The sequence below is a fragment of the Zonotrichia albicollis genome, chromosome 2, assembly GCF_047830755.1.
Source record: "Zonotrichia albicollis isolate bZonAlb1 chromosome 2, bZonAlb1.hap1, whole genome shotgun sequence".
NCBI classification, from domain to species: Eukaryota; Metazoa; Chordata; class Aves; order Passeriformes; family Passerellidae; genus Zonotrichia; species Zonotrichia albicollis.
Genome location: NC_133820.1, coordinates 3,713,833 through 3,735,516, shown reverse-complemented (window position 1 = coordinate 3,735,516; position 21,684 = coordinate 3,713,833). Strand labels below are relative to the sequence as shown.

General features: G+C 41.4%; 2 protein-coding genes across 7 annotated transcripts; one reads left to right on the top strand and one right to left on the bottom strand.

Annotated features, from left to right (window-relative positions):
• The first annotated feature begins 6,078 nt into the window (after positions 1–6,078).
• HEMK2 (HemK methyltransferase 2, ETF1 glutamine and histone H4 lysine) lies at positions 6,079–15,160 on the top strand. 5 transcript variants are annotated; one of them, XM_074531614.1, is made up of 7 exons: positions 6,083–6,420; positions 6,995–7,084; positions 7,488–7,578; positions 8,124–8,207; positions 8,314–8,455; positions 9,110–9,237; positions 13,673–15,160. In XM_074531614.1, the coding sequence occupies exons 1-6, from the start codon at positions 6,149–6,151 to the stop codon at positions 9,214–9,216; spliced, it is 786 nt and encodes a 261-aa protein (XP_074387715.1). In that variant the 5' UTR covers positions 6,083–6,148; the 3' UTR covers positions 9,217–9,237; positions 13,673–15,160. The 5 variants fall into 5 exon arrangements, with proteins under 5 accessions (XP_074387722.1, XP_074387731.1, XP_074387715.1 ...); XM_005491415.4 differs by lacking the exon at positions 13,673–15,160 and adding an exon at positions 9,620–10,403 and having other exon boundaries at positions 6,085–6,420; XM_074531621.1 differs by lacking the exons at positions 9,110–9,237; positions 13,673–15,160 and adding an exon at positions 9,620–10,403 and having other exon boundaries at positions 6,079–6,420.
• CGGBP1 (CGG triplet repeat binding protein 1) lies at positions 14,954–21,512 on the bottom strand. 2 transcript variants are annotated; one of them, XM_005491414.3, is made up of 2 exons: positions 21,358–21,512; positions 14,954–18,976 (listed from the first exon to the last, which is right to left on the bottom strand). In XM_005491414.3, the coding sequence occupies exon 2, from the start codon at positions 18,967–18,969 to the stop codon at positions 18,466–18,468; it is 504 nt and encodes a 167-aa protein (XP_005491471.1). In that variant the 5' UTR covers positions 18,970–18,976; positions 21,358–21,512; the 3' UTR covers positions 14,954–18,465. The 2 variants fall into 2 exon arrangements, with proteins under 2 accessions (XP_005491471.1, XP_074387735.1); XM_074531634.1 differs by having other exon boundaries at positions 14,954–19,021; positions 21,358–21,500.
• Between the last annotated feature and the right edge of the window lie 172 nt (positions 21,513–21,684).

The following is a 21,684-nucleotide window of genomic DNA, read 5'->3' as shown; positions in this document are numbered from 1 at the left end:
GATGCAGATCCCCAGAGCTTTGACTCAACTCACCACCACATCACAAAATATTTTCCAACTTTTCTTACAAACTTGAGTCCCACACTAAGAGACCAAAGTGAGGGAGAAGGAGGGACAAGGAATCATCACAGCAAATTTCCTGAGGTCAGCCTTTGGAGCATGGCTCACCAACCAGGCACCTTGAAAGTTTTAATTCTAAATCACCTCATTCATTCCTCCTGACATATGTTATGTCTCTACTTGTAACATATTTTTAGTATTTCCTTTAAAATATATTACCAGGTGTGAGTGTGAAGAACAGACAACTTAAGGAAGTTGTTGTTACTGGACAAAGGCTCTGTTTGGGTGTAGTCCAATGAAAATGTTACAAGCCAAAAATAAAAAAAGTTTCACAAATCTCACATTCTGATTGTAGATCAGGCTAACTCAGCCAGGAATATGTTAATCTTCAGGTTCTTTCTCATTATATATTCAGTTCTTCTTTCAGTCATGCTTTTTTGTCTATTTTCTTTTACTCTTCCTTTTAAAAAGCTAAGAAAAGTAATTAAAGTCTTGATATACAGTTATGGAAAGCCAGAGAAAAAATGGCCTCTCATTCATAGTCCCTTGCACTCAGATTGTGTTGGTGGCAGTTTGCTCCTGTCTTGTACTGCCATAAAATCCCACATCCCTCCCAAATTTTGCTATTCTAGTTTTGACTGAACAAAGTATGATTTCCAAATGTAATAATGAAGAACATTTCAAGGGTTATTTTGAAGCAAAACCTCTTTTTAATATCTCTTTATACTAAAACACAGACAGGGAAATACAGACAGGAAAACCTTTATTGTCTTTAATTTTTTGAGTTCCCAAGAATTCACCCACAGTTTCAATTTCTTCCTTTCATATGATGTAGTTTTTAACTTTCACTATTTCAAAAGCTCCAGTCACATTTTATTCTTATTCTTCTCTTGTCTCCCATCCTAATCTATTTTCCAAAAATCCAGAGTTTTTTCCTGACTTCAATCACTTTCCATTCCCCATTAATGAACTTCTTTACAAAACTAGGACCCAAAAATATTATATCAAAAGTATGTATACACATAATCAGGTAACATATATTACATAAAGTATCATTTAAAAATTGCCATTATAGATATATGTATGCTTATATATCTCATCATCAATACATATGATAATACAATAATATCTCCAATTTTATTTCCTCTGCTTCTAACCCAAGGTATGTTTACGGTATCTCAAACACATTTTTGCTCATTTTCCATGATGCTGATTTATTTTCTGATTGATGACAATGCATTTATCCTGAAATGTATAAGGACAACTATAACTGTGTTTTCTAGGTTTTCTATCTTCTGTTTATGGACACTAGAGTGGTTATACCTCTGATGAAGCCAATAAAAATATAAATTAAAATAGGTAAAGACCTGGTGGGGTGCATTTAAATCCACTCAGATGCCTATGATGAGACAAAATTGGTGTTAATTATTGCTTTCTCTAGCACTGAATAATTGAAATAACCAACTGAGTGTGGTGTTGCTTCTCTGTACAGACCTGAATAGGATTTAATTTCTTGTGAGTTCCTGGGGAAATCAGACATCATTCCTGCTCACTGAAGGAGGAAATGTTGGTAACCAGTTATAAAAGAAAACTCCACCACCACTCTGCTGCTTTAGGTGCTGTGGCTTAATATGCAAATGAAAACCAAAGGACATTGGTGACTTAAAAACCCCAATTCCATTTTTGCCATTAGCAGCAGGTTTTTCTCAGGTTTCTGGCCTAAATCCAGTTAAAACAACTATATATGACTACTTACTAAACATTCCCTTTCTGCTCAGTTGATTGTGGCATTATTCACTTTCTCTCCTCAAGTGCTGAAATACTTCTATGCACTGTTAAAAATTCCCTGCCTTGCCCCTGAGGCAGCTGCATTTCAGTGTTGGAGTGATGTAATAATTCCTTCAAGAGCTTGCAATTGGTTTTTAAAGCCTAATATGCACTCCAGGATCTTCTCAGGAGGGGTTGTAAACGAGCATCCAGCATTCCTGGTCTCTAATATGTCATCCCTGGGCCATTCCTTAGCAGGTCTAAAAATCCCACAGCTGCACCATGATGTGCTGCAGAATGAGGTCAGGGCAAGGATTTTCATCAGTCAGGAGGGAGGCAGGGAAGTGATAAGAGATTTGAGCTGTTCACCTTAGAAATGTAACAGAACTGTGTGTAAACCCAGATTTGACTCATCTGACAGTATCTGTGGAGATTGTGGAGTTTTATTAGAGGATAAACCCCAAGGTTTGTTGTTTGGTAGATTAGGGAACTCAGGTATGGTTAGAAAGGGTCATTGGGAGATGTGACACTTGGAAAAAGAAGTGAATTATCCAGAGACTAGAAATGAGCAACATCCAAGTGGTTTTCACATCAACAGCAGCAGCAGTTCTTCACTTAATAGCCAGGAAGGCAGTAAAAAGATGATATTATTTTGGCCTTGGTTACGTGATGACCATGTTATTCAAGGATGCCAAGGTCAGAAAGGGATGAAAGCATTTGACTGAACTAAGAGATGGAATGAACAAGAGCAGGAATAGTCTTCAATGATATTGGCTAAACAACCACCTCAAGCATGTGATAGTGTCAAAAAGAAATAGGATAAAAGACTGATTACTGAAAAAGCTGTGTCTTAGAAGCCAAAATATATAATGTAAAATAAGAATGATTAAAATTTGAAATGTTTGAGGCCAGGTTGGACTGAGCTTGGAGTTACCTGGTCTAATGGAAGATGTCCCTGTCCTTGGCAGGGCTTTGGAATGAGATGATCTTTAAATTCCCTTCTAACCCAAAGAGTTTTATGATTCTATATTTCTATTGAAGATATTAAATACTAGAGCAAAAAAGCTTTAGATGTGTTCCAGAGGACAAGAAGGAAAACAGCAGGACCTCTGTACCACTGAAATGGGATAACAATTAAAAATAACAGCTGAGTGATGATTTTGGCCACGTGGCAGAGGCAGGACACCTTGCTACATTACTGCAGTGTCTGTCTCCATTTTTAAACACCAAAAATTCATCTGCCTAGGCTCCCATACATCTTGAGATGTGATGTTATGTGGAAAATCATGAACTACGCTGGAATTGGCAGCAGGAGCATGAAGTGAACAAGAAACTGAATATAAGTTAGTAACACAGTGAAAAGAAATAGTGACAAATTCAGTCACTACTGGTGACTCCTGAAATTTCAGTCCTGGGGCTGATTGTGCTTAGTGTTTTCATCAGAACCCTTGGCAACACTGTTATGGCAACAAGAAATCAGAAGACAACAATTTAAAATGAACTTATCAGAATGTGAGCAACAGGCATGCAAAAAGGGAACTATTAAAATCAACAAAATGCTACAGAATTCTCACTTTATGGTCAGTTATTTGGAAATTATTGAGAAAAACTTAGGAAAACCAGATGGTCATAAAAGGGCAAAAAACATTTCTGCAAAGCAAGTGCAACCATGAGCCTGGCATGTACCATGAAAGTTCCACAAGAGATAATGAAGCATGTAAATTATGCAAAGCATCCGTAAGGTATTAACTGTAATATTTGTGCCAGTCACATTCAGGGTGAAGTCAGACTTGAATCCACATGCAGAAAGTATAGAAGTGTGGTAAGAGAAATGAAAATAATGTCTTGTGACAGGAAAATTTTAAGAGCATGTTCTATTTAGTCAAGCAGAACAAGGGCTGATGAAAAGTTCTCTTTGCCTACAAATCCACCAAGAAAAACTGTGAAAAGAATTGCTTAAGTTTACATACTTGCCAGAAGACTGAGTGCAACACCTATCCCCTTGGTATTCATGCCAGGATCTACAAGGTTTCTAATTATTAGAGCACTGAAGTGTTATCTTTTGATTAGAAGTACTGATGGCAAGAAAATTATCTACTTTTAGGGAGACACTTGCTCAGTTGAAGAAATAAATTATGAGGTTTCTTCCAGCCTTCACTTAGCAGTTCTGCTCTTTGTAGTTATCCTGATGGCTCTACTTCCTCAAATGCAGCAAAACAGGAGAATTCCCAGGTCCAGCACAGGCCTCGGTCTCTTCCAGGAGATGCATCTGTGAAATGTTTGAGAATTTTACAGAGGAATTCTTTGAGGGCTGACAGGAAATCATGGGTTAAGGATTCTGTAAGAGAGGCATGGCACTGAATTCTAGATGGGATGAAGCCATACAGCTTAGTGTAAACAAATAGTTATGATTCCTGTCAAGATCAATTTTTCATCTCCATAAAGCCCAGTTTAATGACATGGCACAGGCACCACTGAAAAACGGGAATATCAGCTTTCCAACAATTTCCCAAAATTGAAAGAGAATCTGTTTTGGCAAAAACAGTACAGTTGTCTACCAAGAAAAACATTTTAGGTAGGTAGTTATGTAAGCAGTAAAAATAAATGTTTTATAAAATGCACCCACAAGGACTTAGAAGTATTAAAAAAAGCCCCCAATAATAATTAACTAGATTTCATGAAGTATGAAACAGCCAAAAATAATAAGCAGTACAGCTGAAGGAGGTGAAGTCATTTCTCCTACTGCATTCTAAAGCTTGACCACCTGGAGAGATTAAAAAAAATATATCCAAAGAATTAATTTTCCTAATATGGGCACAGTGCAAAATTCTGTCTCTTAACATGACTTCATTTGGCCAAAGGAATGGAATTTTATGGACGCTTAATATGTTTTACAAGTGCTTGATTCTCTGGAACAGCAGCAAACCTTTGGGAAGGCAGATGAAATGAAGGAGCATCTACTACATTTCCTTTGGAGCCAAAAAAAAGCTGGTATTGTCTCCTGAAGAGAAAGTAACATTTTAAATTAAAAGGTAATATTTGTACAAGATCAGGTCCATGAATAAATTCACTCTGGAAACTGAAATTTTCTGAACTTCTGAGTTTCTACAATTGCTTTTTTTAGATAGTGGATCAAGAAGCCTATTTTAAGGTAAAGCTTGGTGGTTTCATTCCCATGACAGGACAAAAACAAACCTTGAGTCAAAACTTCATCTTTGGATGTGCGAATATTAATCTCTGGATATCTGATTGCACTGACATTGTTAAGATCACTTTTTTCCTTCACTGACTTAGAGAGTCACCTCACTCAGGATTTAAGTGTTCAGGGCATTGATAATCCAACAGAGACATTTAATGGGAATTAGAATCTGTTCAGCTCTTTCTTCTGCTTTAGATCAGAATGAATTTGGGTCTCATGGAGAAAAATCATTAATCTGATCTGGGGCCTGAAATTTTTCCTCAATCTTTAATTATTGCCTCCAGCTCTGGGGTCTCAGCATGGGAAAGACCTGGAGCTGTTTGAAAGAGTCCAGAGGAGGAACCAGGATGATCAGAGGGAAGGAGCAGCTCTGCTGGGAGGAAAGCCTGAAAGAACTGGAATTGTTCAGCCTGGAAAAGAAAAGGCTTCAGGATGATCTAATTGCAGCCTTCTAGTAACTGAAGGGAGCCTGCAGGGAAGATGGAGAGAGAATATTAACAAGGAGCTGCAGTGACAGCGCAGTCAGGAACGTCTTCAGGTGGATAGAGAGTAGCTTTAGAGTGAATATTAGGAAGGAATTATTTTTCTGGGTGAGGATGCTGAGGCTGTGGCACAGGGTGCCCAGAGCAGCTGTGGCTGCCCCTGGATCCCTGGAAGTGTCCAAGACCAGGCTGGATGGGGCTTGGAGCCACCTGGGACAGTGGAAGGTGTCTGACCATGGTAGGGATGGAATGAGATGAGCTTAAAGGTCCCTCCCAACCCAAACCAATCTGTGTTTCTGTGACACTGAAGTTCAGATGCTTGGTACATAAGAATGCTGTCTAGTGTTGCTGGCTAAGAATCACATAAGTATTAGAAAACAGAGCTTTTATTATTAGAAAACAGAGGTATTTTGGATATCAGTATCAGGGTTTCCCTCGTGCGTCTCAGAAACTTCCTCAGCAGCTCTTTCCTTCGGGTTTGTGCTGACTCCCTGTGGTCGTTCTGGTGATGGAAACACCGTTTGTGAAGCCGACAGCGAAATCAGGAGCAGGAGCAGCACCGCCCTTCTTTTTCCGCCCTCGGGGCACCGGCGGCGGGGATCGCACATAAAGCACACCGCGGGTGTTCAGTGTTGGAGAGATGCCATCAGATGCCACCGCACCGCTGCAACTTCGCGTGGAGCACATCCGACCGTCACCCAGCGACGCTGCGGAGGTGCGGCCGCGTCCCGCCCCGTTCCTGCGCCCGTCCCGCCCCTTCCCCCGGATGCGGGCCGGGATGGCGCTGCCCACCCCGCGCTACGGGCACCTGGGCCCGCGGGGGCCCTTTCGGGACGTGTACGAGCCGGCCGAGGACACCTTCCTGCTGCTCGATGCGCTGGAGCGGGACGCGGACAGCCTGCGGGAGGCTCGGTGCGGCAGGGCGGGCACGGGAGCCGGGAGGGGAGAGCTGAGCGGGAATTGCTGGCACAGGGGATGTTAAAGCCATTGCAGAGCTCCAGAGGGGCTGCGGACATGGAGAACAGGCTGAGGGTGCTTGGCTTCCTCAGCCCGGAGAAGAGGAAACCTCGTCGCTGTCTGCAGCTTTCTCATGAGAGGCAGCAGAGGAGCCAGCGCTGGTCCTGCTCTGTGTGAGCTGAGGGAATGGCCTGAAGCTGTGTCGGGAAGGGTTAGGGTGGATATCAGGAAAAGGTTCTTCTCCCAGAGGCTGGTGGGGCTCTGGGGAAAGCTCCCCAGGGAATGGTGACAGCAGCATCCTGACAGAGCTCAGAGAGTCTTTGGACAGGGATGCACAGGGCGGGGTTGTTGGGGTGTCTGTGCAGGGCCAGGGGTTGAATTGGATGATCCTTGGGGGTCCCTTCCAGCTCAGGATGTTCTGTGAATCTGTACTTCAATGTGTTTGGGAGGACAGCATGTTCTATAATGCTGTCTTGACCAATCCTGTGTCTGTTACAAACTAAAGTCATCCAGAGTGTTCTTTCTTCAGAGTCGAGATCTGCCTTGAAATAGGATCCGGATCTGGTGTGGTTTCAACATTTGTGGCTTCTTCTATCCTTGGACCTGGTGCACTGTACATGTAAGTATAACAGCACCTAAACTATTGCATGCAATAATAAAGGATGCCTAGCCCAGGATGCTTAGCCCTCTCATTTTTACATTTTAGAAACTATTCTTTTCTCAATTCTATAGATACATAAATCAAAGCAAAGAGAACCTGTTGAGCATTTCTGAGCTTACAGTGCAGTCTGAATGATTTACTTCAGGTTCTGTAGTAGATGAGTGGTGCTGTGACTAGAAATCCATTTTCTCATTTCTCAGACAAATTAATAAACCTACACTTGTGTTTGCTGGGTTTAATCCTTGTGGGTCCCTTTTAAATTGGAATATTCTGTGATTCTATAAACTAGCTTGTGGTTCATAAGGTTAAACTTCCAGGTACAGTAGCCTATAACTTACGCTTTGTAATATTTCCCTTTTAGATGCACAGATATCAACCCCATGGCAGCTTACTGTACCCAGGAGACAGCTCTGCTGAACAATGTTCACCTGCAGCCTGTCGTCACTGACTTGGTAAGAGAGAGGTTTCAAGGGTATCTCTTTCATGGTTTCTATAATTTTTTAATACTTATTGGAGATCATGGAGTCACACAATAGTTTGGGTTGGAAGGGACCTCTGGACATCACCCACTGCCAAAAAATCCCAACCAACTACTCAAGCTATAAAATTCAAAATTAAGCTCTAAGAATTCATTGTATTAATTAAATAAATCTGTAGATTTAGTTTGGAAAGCGCTGGATGAGGAATTCTATAGTGGCCTGACATTATCATAGACCTTTGTCTAAAGTTATGCAGTTCTTGGTTCTCAACCTTTTCTGATTTGATTAGAACTTTTGTCTGTTGTTACCTTTAGTTTCTTACAAAATTTGATATAAAGAAAAGCTAATTTTTTTCTTTAACCCTTTTATATGTTTATAAAAGCGAATGTAGGTACGCCACAATAAATGGGATTTAAAATAGCTGAACAACTGAACTATGTAACCGTACTTTTACAAAACATTTGCACTCTTCATGTTCCCAAAAAGAAACCCCACACAATCATCAACTTCACCTACAGGTCAAAGGATTATCCCCAAGGTTAAATGGGAAGGTTGATCTGCTGCTGTTTAACCCACCATATGTGGTAACACCTTCTGAAGAGGTAGGAAAGTTTTGAAATACACATTAAAAAGAGTGTTGCTACAGTCTGTGTTTGTGACAATTCTGTCGTTCTGTTTTCTGACAGTCTTTGCTTTCCTTCTTCCTAGGTGAAAAGCCAAGGAATAGAGGCATCCTGGGCTGGGGGCAGACAGGGCAGAGAAGTCATGGATAGACTTTTCCCACTAGTACCAGACCTTCTTTCACCAGGAGGATTATTCTACTTGGTCACAATTAAAGAAAATAATCCAGGTGAGCACTGTCCTTGGACATTCAAACGGGCCAAAGCAGGTTTAATATGGTATAAATCAAAATGTTAATCACAGCTAGACCAAAAATGCAAGCAAATTTATAAAAACGAAAAACTCCCCAAACTAGTTTGGAAAGTGAAAGTGTGTGGGACCCCAGCAGCTCTGCAGGAATTCAGTTCCAAGCCTGAGAGATGGATTAATTAAGTGTGAATTAATTAATGATGCCAGGCCAGTTCTTTCTTATGGAAGAGAATGGTGGTGTTAACTGAAAAGGCTTAGTGGGAAATGTGATATCTTTCATTTTACAGGTATAGAGAAAATATTTGGAATTGTTCCTTCTGATCTAATGCTTGATGGCCACAAGTTATCATGTAATGTCAAGATTATTCTTCACACCTGATTTATTAGGCAGCTTTTGTGTGAAGGCATTACAAATTTCACTTTGTCCTGCAGTTCATACAGAATTCTAGCAAAACACTAAACTTCAGTTTCTAAGTTGTGAGTTTGGTTGGAGATTATTTTGCATAAAACTTTTTGCCTGAAAGAGTAGGAGGACAGAGTTTATAAACTTTGCTTTACAGCTTGGCAGATATTTTAGAATTATCTTCTATAACCAATTTCAACTCATTTGTAAACACTGCACTTTGCATTGCAGATGACATTCTGGAAACAATGAAGAAAAGTGGCTTAAAAGGCACACGAGTGCTTTCCAGGCAAGCAGGACAAGAGATGCTGACAATCCTCAGATTTAGGAAATCTTGATGACTTTTCTTCACCTGCCAGGTAGTAGGCATGAAGAAAATTGAACACAGAGTTGTCAGTTGGTAAACACTGAAGTGAATGCAATCTGCCCTTTGTTAATGGCAGGAACTTACTCATACAAGCAAAAGATCAAGAAAGAAACTAACCCAAAAACTGAGCTAGGGAACAAAATACCAATGGGTGATAATGATCTGATATCCTCTGACATAACCAATGCCATACACCAGAGAGTCTCACTTCTACAAGCCATGCACACGTATCAATTTTAATTTGTAGTCTTCAGTTGTCATTGGTCAGAACCAGGATCATTTGCCACCATCAGCATTCACCACAAACTGCATATTTACAAGCAGCAGCATTAAGGTATCCTTCTGTTGGCTTAAAAAGTTCTTTCCTCTCCCAGGATCAGCATTCTCAGCACGGATCATTTGGCCTTGACTAAGGACCAGAGTCCTCCACGTCCCTCTGACCTTCAGAGAAGAAGAAAGAGCCTGGTTAAAATACACAGATGCTCAGAGTTCAGCACAAAAGCATTTGGAGGAAGTTTGGATCAGGGCACAGATGGAAATACAGTGGCACTTTATACAATGCAAAATGTGAAGGCAGAGTTAGGAGTTGTTTCACTTGTTCTCACATAGCTGTGAGAGTTTTACTACTCAGGGTACTGAACTTCTCATCTCTTCCAACACATGTTCCAGCAGCAGATAAGGAGGATTCTCCAATTCTTCAATTCCTTGTTATGAGTGCAACAGTTCTGCAACCCATTAGATACCTTCCCTCAGCTTCAGAGGTGGCTTCTCAAGGAATGATGGAAAAATTTATTTTAGTAATTGTACATATTTATATTGCCATTGGGAATTTTTTTGAGGAATGCAATTTTGCAAATAGAAATTTAATTTTAGTCCTTTTCACTTTTTCCCTCCCATTTTAAAGAAACACTAATGTAGATTTTCTGGTGTACACTGGAGGGTTTTCTGGGGCTCTCATTGTTTTGTCTGTGGACACAAAGCTTAAATAAGTTGGCTTCAACTCCCAGCTTACTTTTGAGCAAAATAAAAACCAAACGAGTTTAGAAGGGGTAAGATGGAAGTGCATAAAAGAAAAAATCCCATCATGGTTCTGTAGAGACTGACTTGCAAGAGTTTTGTGTAATGCTCCTATAAAGATTATTTTGATATTTGTAATAATCTGTGTCATTTTAGCAGTGCTTTATCACAGGAGGGTACTGGGCACAGTGTAGTCCTCACATCAGTCCAAATTAGCACAGCCTCTTACTCAAAAACTTTTAGAGTTGAAAGTGGGATGATAATTAAATGTGGTTAAGCAAAATAATTGTAGATCCACTGTCAAATTAAGGATAATTTGGCTGCAGACTGGACCTAGAGCTTGTAGGATTTCCAGATTTCAAGCTCAGGTTTGAATGCTACCAAAACCTTTGACCATGGTTCAAAAAAGTACTTTGTCCTCAGGTGCTGGAATTGTTATCTGGCCAGTTACTGAATATTTCTCAGTTATTATCATTATCATCCTCTTCAGTTAAATGAGGAGGCTCTGCTATGGTAGTGAAATAAGGCCCATTATCTGCAGGGTGCACTGAGCACTGCTTTGGCTTCTATTCTCCACCTGTACTGTTTAATAGCTACAGACAGGTTTAATTATGAGGCCACATCTTAATGTAAATTTAATAATTGCTCTGAGCCAGCATTACCTGAGGAATCTACAGGATTATTCTTTTTATCAACATGACTGGAGAAACCTTTATTGTCTGGGCATTGGAAAGAGAAGGTGATCCTGAGGGTCCAGAAAACATCTGCCCTTCTCCGGCTCCTGTCTTCCCTCACAGAGTAATGAACAAAGCTGCAGGGGGTTTTTTTTTGTTTTTTTAAACATCCTCCTGCATGTGAGGTTTTGATTTTACAAGAAGCAAGATAGAGAGGAGGGATGCAAAGCAGAATTTTAAATGTATTCAGTGCTTCTGCATGACTCTAATTCAACATCAGTCAATTAAGAAGTTGAAAAAATTCGCTATTCACACAATAATCTGCACTGTAAGGGATGATTGTTTCTGCTGTTTGTTCTCAGGATCTTCATAAGGACAAGTAATTTGGATTTTGTGTGTTTCTTTCTTAGCATGTCTTTAAGATTTTTTTCCCTAAGAATTTTTAAGATATTGAAGCACGTAGCTGAACCTTCCCAAAAACTTTTACCTATGCAAAGTTTCTTCATAAAGTTAGAACCAAATTGAAAGCAAACAGGAATTTTGTATATAGCAATTGTCACCTCTGCTTATGATGGAAATGCTTACCAAAGTCTAAATTATCAAGTGTTTTTTCCAGAATAATATTTTGGAAAAAATAATGGAACAACTTTCTGAAATACTATGTTTGGATTTCTTTTTTCTGTCAAAAATTTTGTGTGCAGATGGAGTGATCAGGAGAATCCTACTGATGTAGGATGAGGAGGTGAAAAAGCCTGACAAAAGCTCCAATCCAGCCTAAATGGGAAATATTTATGGAAGAGAACACCTTGAGTGTAACTGCACACGCAGCAGGGCTCTTCTTGAGCCAAACCACTTCTACCACAAATTGCATTTTTGTGCACTGAAGACACCTGGTGGCTGCATCCACAGCCAGCTCTGACAGAAAAACTGGATATTCAGGGAAGTTTTTCTCTTGTGGAGACTTAATTACCCCCTTGAGCCATTCTATTTTTATGATATTTTTAAGATACAAAGAGATATTTTCAATCTCCAAATGGTAATTTAGATTTTTAAATTTTGTTTTTTAACTCAGTCCATGGATTTGAGATACTGCAAGAGTATAGTTTTGCTTTAAAAGCGTGTTTCAAGGTATAGTAAATGCTAAATAAATATAAAATAAGTATTTTCAAGGTAAGGAATGAGAGTCCTAATCCTAAACTATAATTAGGAAAGGGAAATTGCAGGAAAAGATGTCACCATTGTGTGTAATAACTCTGTAACATCTTTGTTGAATCCTAAGAGATATCACGTATTTAAAAACCCTCAGTGCAATTGAATTCAAAGAACCTCTTCCATTTAAACACAACTAGAACAGTTCTCTGTATTAGATATTATTTTGGAGGAAAAGGCTCCAAAGACAAGGGGTGAATTTCAGACCCGAGGATTGTTATAAATAGAAACTTTACCTGATTCAGTCCCCTTTGTCAGGGCTGTTGCTACTTGGCTGAAGGCAAGTGAAAAGAAAAACCCAACCATAATCTATGCAATGTTCTTTCTGTCCCACCTCAGTTTTTCTTCTGACAAGAAGAAAAAGACCAAAGTTCTATTTTGGGGCTGCGTTTTTCCTGTTTGCAGGAAACCACAGGGTGAGACACAGCGTTCTGAGAGTGGGCTGCAGGAAGTCTGCTGCAAATTACCCTTTAACACTGCGTGAAGGAGCTTTTAGTGCCTTAAAGGAGCAGCCATGTTCCCGTGTCCCATCAGCTCCTTGCCTGTCACTGCTGGTCTCAGAGCTCAGGATTTGCTGCTGCACCAGCCAAGGTAGCCCCTGCAGTTTTATTCCTGTAATTCCCTGTTAGAGGAGGGGTCAGCTCCTTCGTTTTGATGCAAGCCCTTCACAACATGAGATTCTTTGCATCTCCCCACTTTTGCCTCAGCAGTTTCAGTTTCAGGAGGTGAGCTGAGCCTTGTTAAACCAAAGCACACATCTTGAGCCAGGTTCTGGATTGTAGGCCCAGCTTGGGTGGTCTCAGGAGGGGGCTCAGTTCATTCTGCCCAGAGCTGGTTAAAGCTCCACTTGGGGGACTTTTGTCTGTAAAACACTTCCCTAAGTGCAGCCATGGGTATTGTAGCTGTTGGATTTGTCTTGGAGTAATGACAGGCTTCAGAAATAAGGGGAGGGAGGAAGCAATTTCAAGCTAATTATAGAAGAATTGAGGTGAGAAAATGTCAGTTACTGCAGTGAAATTCAATGCTGAATTGGAGCTATTTTGTACACTGGAGGACAGATTAAAAAAACACTTGAGGCAAACCAATATACAAACCCCTCCTAAAAACCTCTCAAGTCCCTAAATACTTTTCTGTCTGCTCTGAACAGAAGTACTGAACAGTACTTTCACCTGAGCTGCAGCAGCTCTGTAGTCCAACTCTCGTCCTGCACTTTGTGCTTCCACCTGAGATGTGCTTGGAGATATGAAAGCGGTGGCTGCACAAGGCACAAATTCCAAACCCCTTGTAAAAAAAGTGGTGGGGTGAGGAAAAAAAAAAGCAGAACTGTCAGAGATTCTCCTTCAGCCTATGCAAATAACAAATGTCAGACCTAATTATCAATATCACTGTGGCCTGAAAGCTGTGTGTACTTGATCCTGCTGCATCCTGGATATGGACTGAATGCCTTGATTCAGTTAAAAAGGTAAAATGTCACCATCAGAATTTAGCATGGCCTAATTACTGAACTTTAAATATTTGCTTCACCAGGTTCTGCATCAGCTTCTACAGAAACCCTGACTGATACATTGCTTTTGCAAGTGTGCATGTGCTGTTTCATACACAAATTGTCCACACAAGAAAATTTTACAAAGGGTATGTTTATTTCTATTCTGCTTTTCCATTTCACAACAAAAAGCACTTGATCTTAGTGTGCTGTGACCTGGAAATGACTGAAAATGAGAAAATGATGGTTCATAAATTCATCAGTCAAGAGGTTGCCTGAATTTATCATTGATCCATCCTCAGATGTCAAGACAGGTCAGAATTCAGGAAAAGAAATGTGTAAACTATCAAACCCACACTTGATGATAATTTTTGATGGGTTGATGTTATTTGCTCAATTTTCATGAAGTCCCCAAGGGAGAGAAATAAAACTGTGACCTTTTTGGATTCTTCCACATTGCAGAAGCCCTTCCTGCAAAGATCTGAGGCCTTGGGTAGCTGCAAGATCCTGTACTACATACTGCAGTGTCAAAATGTACAAAAATCATTCCACCTGGTATATTCACTTGGAGCAGAAGGCATCATTAGGGAATTTCTGTCACCATGAAGAAAATCAGGAGTGACAGGAAGCAGAGGTTTTGTATAACCAGTCCTGAAACACTCAGTGTCATTGCACAGGTAAATCAACCAAATGCTTCAATATCTGATGTTACCTTAGGCTACAGCAGCAGCTCCTTAAATTTTCCTGTCCCCATCCATTTTTGTGTCTTATATTACACCACTCTATGGGAACTACCACAAGTTCTTAATCCACTTGATTGGTAAAATAAGAGATTATGCATAAGTTCCATAAAAAAAGGAATGCCTTTATTTTTTTTTAAAGAGACCGTTTTTTCATTACCAAGTGAAAACTTTACAATGTAAAGTACTTCTCTTCAGTATTGTTTTAATATAAAAACTTAAATCACTTACTCTGGTCTTACTGTTCCTACAGGAAGTCTTGTGGCACTGCAGGACCCGGGTTTCTTCAGCCTCACTCTTGTATCTAATCATAAGTTCATGACTTATTTTTTTAAATAAAACCATTTCTGTGGCCACTCACCATCAACAAAACATCCCTACCACCAAAACAAAAATAAAGCATCTTCATCAGACCAAAAGAGACTAAACTCTAACAGCACTATTACAGTGAGAAACTTTGTTAAAATAAAAATATTTTGAAAGTTTAGACACGACTTTAAAATTGTACAAAGACAACAAGCACTCAAATTACACAGAGTAAGTAGCAGTGAGTACAATGTGAATGCAACAACAGTAAGCCTTGCCTCTTTTTGTATGTAAATATAAATAGAGATTATCCTTGCCAAACTTCCAGCTTTTTTTTTTTCTTTTTTCCTGAAAATCAGCTGATTATGCTGCAAAAGCTAACAGGGAGCACCTCACTCTTCAGTTCAACAGAATTGCTAAAAGGGGCTCTGGCTAAACCAGCCTGTCTATCATGAGAATATCCCATACTGTGCAGAACAAGTTTCTCTCTCCACTGAAAAATGATTCCCTTTTATTATGCTGAATGCTTCACCTTCCCATGGGACCAGCCAAATTACAGGCTTCAAAATTATTAAAAATTCTGAAGCTTGCTCCTGTTTTTTCAAGAACATGCAAGGTGAAACTATCATGGTGTGTCCATGTAAGGAGCCACACAACAGAGAATGCCACTGTTTCTGTTTTACTCTTTGCAACTTTTGTTTCAAGAAAAGTACTTGGGAGTAATTTCAGCTAACTTGGCTAAATTAGTTTTTAAGTACTGGTCAGAGAAGAAAATATTTATTTTAATTTTTTTTCGGTTACATTTAGAGTTCAAATATATTCCTAAAACCACAGGGCAGAAAGTATCCCTTAGAGCTTGTCTGCACATTTGGATATAAAGTGAAAAGCTGACACTGTTACCATGCTCCCTTTACTTCTGAAAGTTTTCTTTTTTACAGGAAATACATTCTTGCACAAGAAATTAATCCCCCATGGAGACTGTTCAAACAACTCCATTACAGCCTCAAAACTAGGATTTCGTTATTCCTTAGGTTTAGATAGATGAGAAAACCTCTGCTGTAAATCTTCCCTAAGATGAACAACAGTTAAAATAAACTTATGTTTTATCCATCTGCAGCCATACTGGCAAAATCATGTTCTGAATTAGAGTGTTTGCAGGACTCTGTTTCATGACAGAATGCAATCACCTACTCATATTTTCTCTAAAAAATGCCTTGATAATGTGGGTTATGTTCATGATTTTAAACTTATTCATTCTTTCTATTTTTCATAGCTTTACTCCATTATTATTGTTTGTTTCAATGGATCAACATCTTGATTTTCAAAAAAGCTTGAAAGCTTATTGTGGCTTTATTTTTAAATGAAAATATCCTATTATTAGGACAGCAGTGTCCTGCAAGTCCATTACATTTGCCAATTGCTTCATTTTTATGTAAAACTGTTAATTTGAAAGCAAGTTGATTTTTTTTTCTTCTTTTTTTTTTTTTCCAGTTATGCAGGAACCTATTTAATGTTCCCATGAAGCATTCAAAATGTCTGTCAGTCTGTCAGTCAAGGGAAGAACACACAGCATCTAATCCTATATGAAATTGCTATGGGGTATGCCTGGAAAATCCCATGTTAGCAAAACTGAGTGAACTGGCCCAAACTCCTTTTGCCCATCCCATTTCTCTAGCTGCTTTTCTTTTCTCAATAACCCATTATTCTCCATTTGCTTCAATTCTAAGATAGCATTGCTGAGGTTTCAATAAAGATTAAAAGTTAAAGCAAGGATGTTGTTTCACTGTAAGGAAACAGTGAGAAAATACTTTCAGTTCTTGTCAGGACAGAAAAGGCTATTGGCAGTTTACCTTTCACTTGGCTTCAGAAGATTTATTAAACAGTTCTAGCCCAAGGCAGTTAAGGATTTTAAGGTAAACCCAAGCTTGTGCAATAAAAAAATTATATTTAGGAAGGCATATCTTGATCTCTAAGATTAGATTAAAAAGTTGCTACTGTTATTTCTGCCTGAAGTCCTAGACCAGCAGTGGGCTGAGCACCCCTGGACTGATGCACGTGGGTAGGAAACCTTCTGCTTTTTAGCTTTGTCCATTTATTCCAGCAGGTTTCACAGCAGGACATGAAACACAAGTGCATTTCTGCAGACTAATTGCACAAAAAAACAGTTGTTACCAAGTATCTAAGTCTCAGCCCAGCAAAGGAGACTGCTCTGGATACAGGTGGGAAATAGCTCTAAACCCAAAATAATCTGGTTATTTTGTCTCTTTTCATCAATTCTTGGTATCACTGTAAATAAGCTGCTGTGAAACTCTGCTGGGGAAGGCAGCTGGACAACAGGCTCCACCCTCAGGAGCTAAAGCATCCTTATGCCATTGTACCCATGGAGAGGGAGGATTCCTGTGCCCCCAGGAGATGCAGGCACCTGTCTGAACCCAGAGCATCTCCAGGAGATCTAGAGCAGGCAGAGGTCAGTTGTATTCCAGCACTTTGCACAGTACTCCCTCATTTCATTCCAAACCTTTATGGAACACTTGTGTTAGTGAACTATTTGGCATCATCATTTGGACTAGCTTAGCAACTATTAACTAGATTTTGGAGAGAGTAACATGATTTAAATTCTTCAATTTCCCATTTTGCTTTCTGCCAGTGCAATAGATGTGGCCGTGGCACAGAGTAAGAAATACAGGTCTGTAATTCCCTTATAAGTTCAAAGTGTATCTGCCTTCCTACTTGTGTTTACAAGTACTGAAGGACCTTTGCAGGAACTGTTTTGTTTTAATCACTTCACCTCCCTTGACTGAAAGGCTGATGATGAGGCCAGATGTGTAAAGGACCTTCAGGGAAAGATGGAGCAGCCTCTTCTCCTGTGCACAATGAAAAAACTTCCCAACTCCTCAGTTTAGTCCTCTACCATCCCCAATTTAGATTTAGCTTAGTCCTGCTAGTAGGAAAAAGGCAGTAATCTCTGCTAAGAACTTGGTCCAGCATAAGTTTCACTTGACAGCAGCTGCACTGCAAACCACACTCAGTTACTGGTTTGTCTACTCAGCTTTCAAATATTGGCACTGAAGTGGAAGGGGGCATGTGAAACCAAGACAAAGGAACGGTGATGTTAGAAAAGCAGACATGGCAAACCTGCAGAACTCCCAGCCTTATGAGAATAGTGGAGTTCAGAGGTCAGTACAAGAGACTGGCTGGTTAAGCTGGATAATGAATACATCCACAGTTGCACCAAACAGCATAAGAGAGAGTTCTAGAAGAAAAATGTTTCCTGTTTCAAAACGTAAACCAAGCTTGAATAGAAAGTTGCAATAGTCCTCCCCCAACAGAGCAGTGATACTTTAACTAACCATCCTAGAGCTTCTTGCATTCCAAAGGTGCAGCCCCCCTTCTTGGTCGCTCAGGGACAGGATACTGGACACAGCAATCCACTGCCACGAGCAGCAATCCCTACCACACCGTCTTCTTGGATGCACTGTGAGCTGGGGTCCTCCATTCAAGTGCCTTTTTCTCAGCCTCAGTTACAGCTGGACTGAACAGAGATCAGGTGCATGCCAGGGATGCTCCCTACATTCCTCATGAGCTCTACATCGGCGCAGCTCCGAAGTCCACAGCAGGGTTAGCAACAATCTGTGGTACACCGCTAAGGTCAGGAGTAGATTGTCATTTCTACAAGAATACAAAATAGCTTGTAAAATCAATATGTAACACTGTATATATGCATGAATATAAAAATAAACCACACCATCAATATGTAAAACTTCACAACAAGGATGAAAACTGTTCTCTTCTCAACGGTCTTCAGTGTTGATGAGCTGGTTCTCATTGTCATAGCCATCAGGCAGATAGGCTTTCCTTAGCTGCTCCGACTTGGGTATGGAGCTGCCGTTCTTAACGTAGCGGGACAGGAAGGCCCGCACGGAGGGGTGGTCGGCCTTCTCCAGGGGGATGTTGGCCTCCAGGCACATTTTCACAAAGTCCTGGATCACGCTGCTTTTCTCTGTCTGGGCAGCGCTGTTGCACTGCAGGGAGGCAGTCAGAGTCCTTTGCTTCTTCCTGACGTTCTGCTCCTCGAACTCCGCCTTCCTCTTGGTGTGCGTTTTGGACTTGAGGTGGTCGTTGATGGCGGACTTGCGGACGTGGTTGAGCACCACGTTGCAGGAGGTGCAGAAGAGCTTCCCCCCGTCCTCGTGCAGCTCGCTGCCGAACTCGGTCACGCGGTCCTGGGGCGTCACGTACAGCGCGGTCTTGGAGCGGTTCCGCGACGGCGCCGACTTCACCCCAAACCGCTCCATGGCAAAGCTGGGGAGCAAACAAGAGTTCATTCAGTGTGCAGCCTGCTGACACCTGAAATGTCATTAGCTGCATGTTAGACACGTTTGTGACACTGCTAGTGAAAGGATTTGAATCTGCAAGTCCAGTTAAATGGGAGAATGAAGTTCCTTCGCTTCTACTCTTTTTTGGTTTGGTTTTTAGATTTATAATGAGGAGTGGTTTTTGTTATTTGGGTTACTGTAGGGGGATAGAATATAAGAAAATAAAGATAGTGCAGAAAGTAATCTTACCCCTAAGGAGTTGCAGCTGGGCCAATTATCAAAGATTAGGACCAGGCCTGACTTTAACAGGCCACAGCTGTAACCAATGAGAAGAAGAGTGCTATAAAAGAGTGGGGTGGCCCATTGAGAAAGGGGTTGCAGTCTGTTGGCTGCTATGTGAAGAAGAAAGGCTCAGTGCTCTGAGAGCTGCCCAGGAGAAACACCAAGCAGGTATGATACTTTTGTGATAAGGAGACAACAGTATGGAACTCCTGTGATAAGAAAATAACAGGTTACTGTAGGAGTCTTTGGACTTTTAGTATAAGATTTTTATTAATGTGGTGAGAGTTTTTTTTCTATTTGATTTTTTATGGTATGTATTGTGAATCTGTTAAGATTGTGGTGGATATATAGGTGTAGTTATAAGGTATTAGATTGTAATTATAGAAAGTGGTTTTTAATAATTGTTTGAAGTTATCCTCATACCACTAATATGGTGGTGACTCAACAGAACCTTCAAAACCCCATTTGTTAATCACTTAAAGTCAAACAAAAACACTTTTTGCTTTTCTTGAAGAGCCTTTTTTATCCTTTAAACTTAGGCACAATGATATTTTCTTCTTAGCATTTTCAACATATTTGACAGTCTCTTTATCATGTTGAATCAGTGTTTTCCTGTGTATTTTGTCCATATCAAGCAAGAAAAACATTAGTGTCACTTTTTAAAAGCCAGTAACCCCCAACAAAAAACAACCCCAAAACCAAACCAGAGCTTGTTTGGAAGCAGCCCTGGTTTTTAAACCACAGCTATTAGATTAAAGCTGGACCTTAGAGCAAGTAATTTTGTCACTGCTGGAACAGCCTAATGGGAACACAGAATTACATCTATTGCAATGCAAAATAAGAAATTGTTTAAAGAGTTTACAGTGATGCTAAACCAAGAGGTTTAGCATCACTCTAAACTAGACTGTGTCACCAAAGCCGGCAATAACCCAGTAAAGTGCTCTGAAATTAAAATGACCTGTGTCCTTTTGTTGTTGAGGTATGGAGTTTTCAAAGTAAAGTAGAAGTCAAGTAACAGCTTTGTTCAGCTTTGAGGTTTTCTGAGCAAAATTAATGGTCACCACATTAGCTACCGATTTCCTTAAAATAACGCCTAAAAGGCAACAATGTTTCTTTCAACTCTCCTGGTACCTCCAAATGTACTTCTCTGTGCTTGTTTTCTTTTGTTACCCAGTTTGCTGTAGCAATATTAAAAAAAAAAAAAAAAAGGTTGTGTAGAGTTTCTGCTGTCCAGAATGGGTTTTGCCCACCCTGGAACTAAAGGAATAGAGAATTCTGTCTTCAACACTGCCTTTTTTTTCTTAAGCCATTGCTACAAGAAGAGATTACAAGCTTCTGCAAAAAAAGGAAACAAAGATCTTGGTATTAGCTACTTTCCTCGTGTGGTTTGTTTGCTCTCACTGTGGCTTTGCAGACCCGTAAATCTTAGTCTCATACAATGATAAACAAACTTTATCCAGCATCAATGTAACCTTCTTTTTTTTGTTGCTTTGTATATGAGCTTCATAAGCAACCATTTGCTGAAATCAAGCAGAAAGCAAATCCTAACCCAACACAAACTTGTTCCTTTGGCTTCTGAAACGCCAAAAAAACTTCCCCCGCCAAACCAGGAGTTTGTAGTGCTACTGCAGCAAAATCTCTCGGGGTTCTGAGAGCAGCAGAACACAGGATTTTTGGAAGGCCTATTTTTTGTGGGGATATCAAGTTTTGGCGTGTTTGCTTGCAGGGTGCTGCTGCCTCCCCCTCGGGGTGCCCACGGATCCGCGCTCCGGGCGAGGCGGCGGCTCCGGGGTCCGGGCTGTGGCCGCTGTCACCGCACCGGAGCCGCGGGGAGAGGAGCACAGCGAGTCTGGCTCTCCAGGCGCCGGGCGGGTTCCGCCCGGGGACCGGGACCATCACTCGGTGCGTTCCTCGTCCCGGAACGTCCCCCGGGCTGCCGGCGCCGTGTAAAACGCGCGGAGCCCGGCCCGGCATAGCCCAGGCCCCGCGGCGGCGGCCCTTCCCCGCAACGCGGGTGTTTCCCGGGCGGCCCCGCAGCCTCCTCCCCACGCGCGGACCCGCCGGCCCCGTGCCGGGCACCATTACCCGCAGAGGCCGCGCCGCCCGCCCGGGGCCGTCCCGGGGCTGCTCCGCCGCCGCCGCTCCGCGCTGGGCCCCTGCCGGGCCGGGCCGGACGCGCCGCTCCGCCGCAGCAGCACGGCCCCGCCCACCCCGCCGGGCCGCCCCCGCCGCCGGAAGTCACTCGCTGATTGGTTCGCCGCGGAGATGGGCAAGGTTTGGGCCCAATTACGAATGGGAAACGGGCATGAGAGCGCTGATAGAGGCGTGCGCCGGCCAATCAGAGCGCGGGCGGCTAAGCTAGGCGGACGGGCATCGGGCGGGCGGCTGCGGAGGGGGGGCGTAGCAGACGGG

Coding starts and splice junctions, on each gene's coding strand:
- HEMK2 (XM_074531614.1), top strand. CDS start 6,149: ATGCCATCAGATGCCACCGCACCGCTGCAACTTCGCGTGGAGCACATC. Junction 8,208..8,313: donor TGGTAACACCTTCTGAAGAG/GTAGGAAAGTTT, acceptor CCTTCTTCCTAG/GTGAAAAGCCAAGGAATAGA. Junction 8,456..9,109: donor AATTAAAGAAAATAATCCAG/GTGAGCACTGTC, acceptor TTTGCATTGCAG/ATGACATTCTGGAAACAATG.
- CGGBP1 (XM_074531634.1), bottom strand. CDS start 18,999: ATGAACTCTTGTTTGCTCCCCAGCTTTGCCATGGAGCGGTTTGGGGTG.